The following is a 2049-nucleotide window of genomic DNA, read 5'->3' as shown; positions in this document are numbered from 1 at the left end:
CTTGCCGTGGTGGTCGATGGACACCGAGTCAAGCATTGTGCGCAGGAAGTCGGGGTCAGAGAGGCGGGTCAACAGCTCGTAGTAGCGAGCGTGGCTAAAATGCTGCTTCAGGCGGTACAGCAGGTACACGTCACCGATCTTGCAGCTGCTCACGATGTTGCAGATGGTGTTGCGGATGGTGTCTTTGGCGCTGAGGGGCTTCGCGATGCGCAGCATGAACAGGCGCGCCCACGGGACCCACATGAGGGACAGGAAGATGATGTAGCCCACGGTGATGGCGGTGAGGACGATGAGCCAGAGCCACAGCGCCAGGAACACTTTTTCGTAGAGCTCCATGACGGTGAGGTGGCAACCCAACCGCTCGATCCGTTTGTTGGTCAGCTGGACCTCGTTGTGGAGCTCGCAGTCGGCGAAGGGTGGGAACATCTCGGACATGTAGTCTGTGAACTGCTGGGGGTCGCGGTTGAACGGGTAGGCCTGGAAGCCATAGCGCAAGAACCGTCCTTGGAACACGAAGTCCAGGAATTGGAAGCAGAAGATGTCGACGAGAAGCGCGACCAGGTTGCAGGTCAGATATTTGTAATAGAGCCCATTGTGGGTCTTAAGATTAAATGCAATGTACCGGGCAGTGCGGTCAACGAGCTCCCTCTCCAAGCCGTCATAGCGGTGGGCATTGACAGCCAGATCTTCGATCAGCTTCTTGACTTTGGTATTTTCTGACGTCTTGGAGATCTTACGGGGAATGTAGTAGATGCCAGCCAGCAGGAGCAGAGCCCAGTGGATCCAGCGGTAGAAGAGGAGGTAGCGGCGCTGCCCGCCCTCCCCTTCGTCCAGGTCCTCGCCCGCGCCCTGCACGAATGGGTACGAAAGGCAAATGTTGATGTAATCCAACCTCACCTGCGTCTCAGCATTGAAGTGAGACGCACAGGTAATGACGTCCCTGTGGTACCAGGAATACCAAATGGCTGAGAAGCCGCCAAGCAAGACCCAGAAGGTCCACTGGTAGTGCATCTTAAGCACCATGCCGTCGCATGGCGCTGTGCAGGGCGAGGCCCGCTTATTGAAGATATTGACCACATTTCCGACAATTTGTCGGATAATGTCAAAGGATCTTCCACCCTGGCCAGGCATTACCATCCCTCTTTCTCTGGAAAGGGAGAACTCAATTACTGGTTCGATCGCATGTTCTTCCGTCATCTGTATGTCATTATGTCAATCTTTCTCATCCACACTATGTCAGTTTCTCAACCAAATATTACAGCCCTGAACAGATTCAACTACACATTTAGCGTTAGGAAGAAAAAAGAAACTAGTATGTTATTAACTAGTTGACTTAGTGGCGGCAAAAGAAAGTTTAAAGAGATTTATTAATAAACCATTAACCTGAATTCTTTGACAGACGAAGGAAGAGTGGTGGCATGCAAGATTTAAATGAATATTAGAAACAGTGGGGGAAAGAGGCCCAAGGAGAGACCTAGTTAAAACATGCAAAACACAAAATTCTCATTTACCTATTCAATATATAAAATTCTGGGTTCTAGAGAACTTCGTTAGATGGCTGTTAGAGCCAACTGCAAAAATGAAAGGTGCATATATTAGCATTAAAGAGTAAACATCTAACACCTAATAGGCATCAGCTTTAGATTTTTTTATAAAGTAAAAAAAAATAGATTATGGAGTACATCACCTAAAACCTTTATGTTTTAAAAAGGTTTTGGCTAAGAGCAGCTCTGGACTAAAGCTTTTATGTGGAGAAAAATGACAGAGCAACCGGCATAACAAGACAAAAAATGTTTTCGTGCCTGCAGAGCAAGACTAGATTATGAACAAAAAAATATAAGTCTAGCACTATGAAGTAGGCACTAAGTGAGGTCTAGTCTATGGCACACAGCTGATACGAGCCCAGACACTAAATAAAAAAAATTACATAAAACAAGTCATGAAGATTGAACTTGCATATATTCTGGGTTGGCATCAGTCGCGTGGCAGTGGAAAATTCATTTTTATATTTTTTATGTAATGTAATAAACCAGGGCACCAGCGGCAGCC

The 2049-nt window shown here is 47.1% G+C and overlaps 1 protein-coding gene across 1 annotated transcript in view; it reads right to left on the bottom strand.

Moving 5' to 3' along the window:
• Window positions 1-2049, bottom strand: part of LOC119585697 (innexin inx2-like) — a gene marked incomplete in the record, with an annotated part of 96397 nt that overhangs the window by 215 nt on the left and 94133 nt on the right. Inside the window, 1 exon segment of the mRNA XM_037934371.1 lies at window positions 1-1147. This exon segment is cut by the window's left edge and continues 215 nt beyond it. Coding sequence (XP_037790299.1) covers window positions 1-1147 — 1147 coding nt within the window.

This window comes from Penaeus monodon, chromosome 20, assembly GCF_015228065.2.
Source record: "Penaeus monodon isolate SGIC_2016 chromosome 20, NSTDA_Pmon_1, whole genome shotgun sequence".
NCBI lineage: Eukaryota > Metazoa > Arthropoda > Malacostraca > Decapoda > Penaeidae > Penaeus > Penaeus monodon.
The sequence above is the reverse complement of the archived record's forward strand: the minus strand, read 5'-3'. Positions and strand labels throughout refer to the sequence as shown.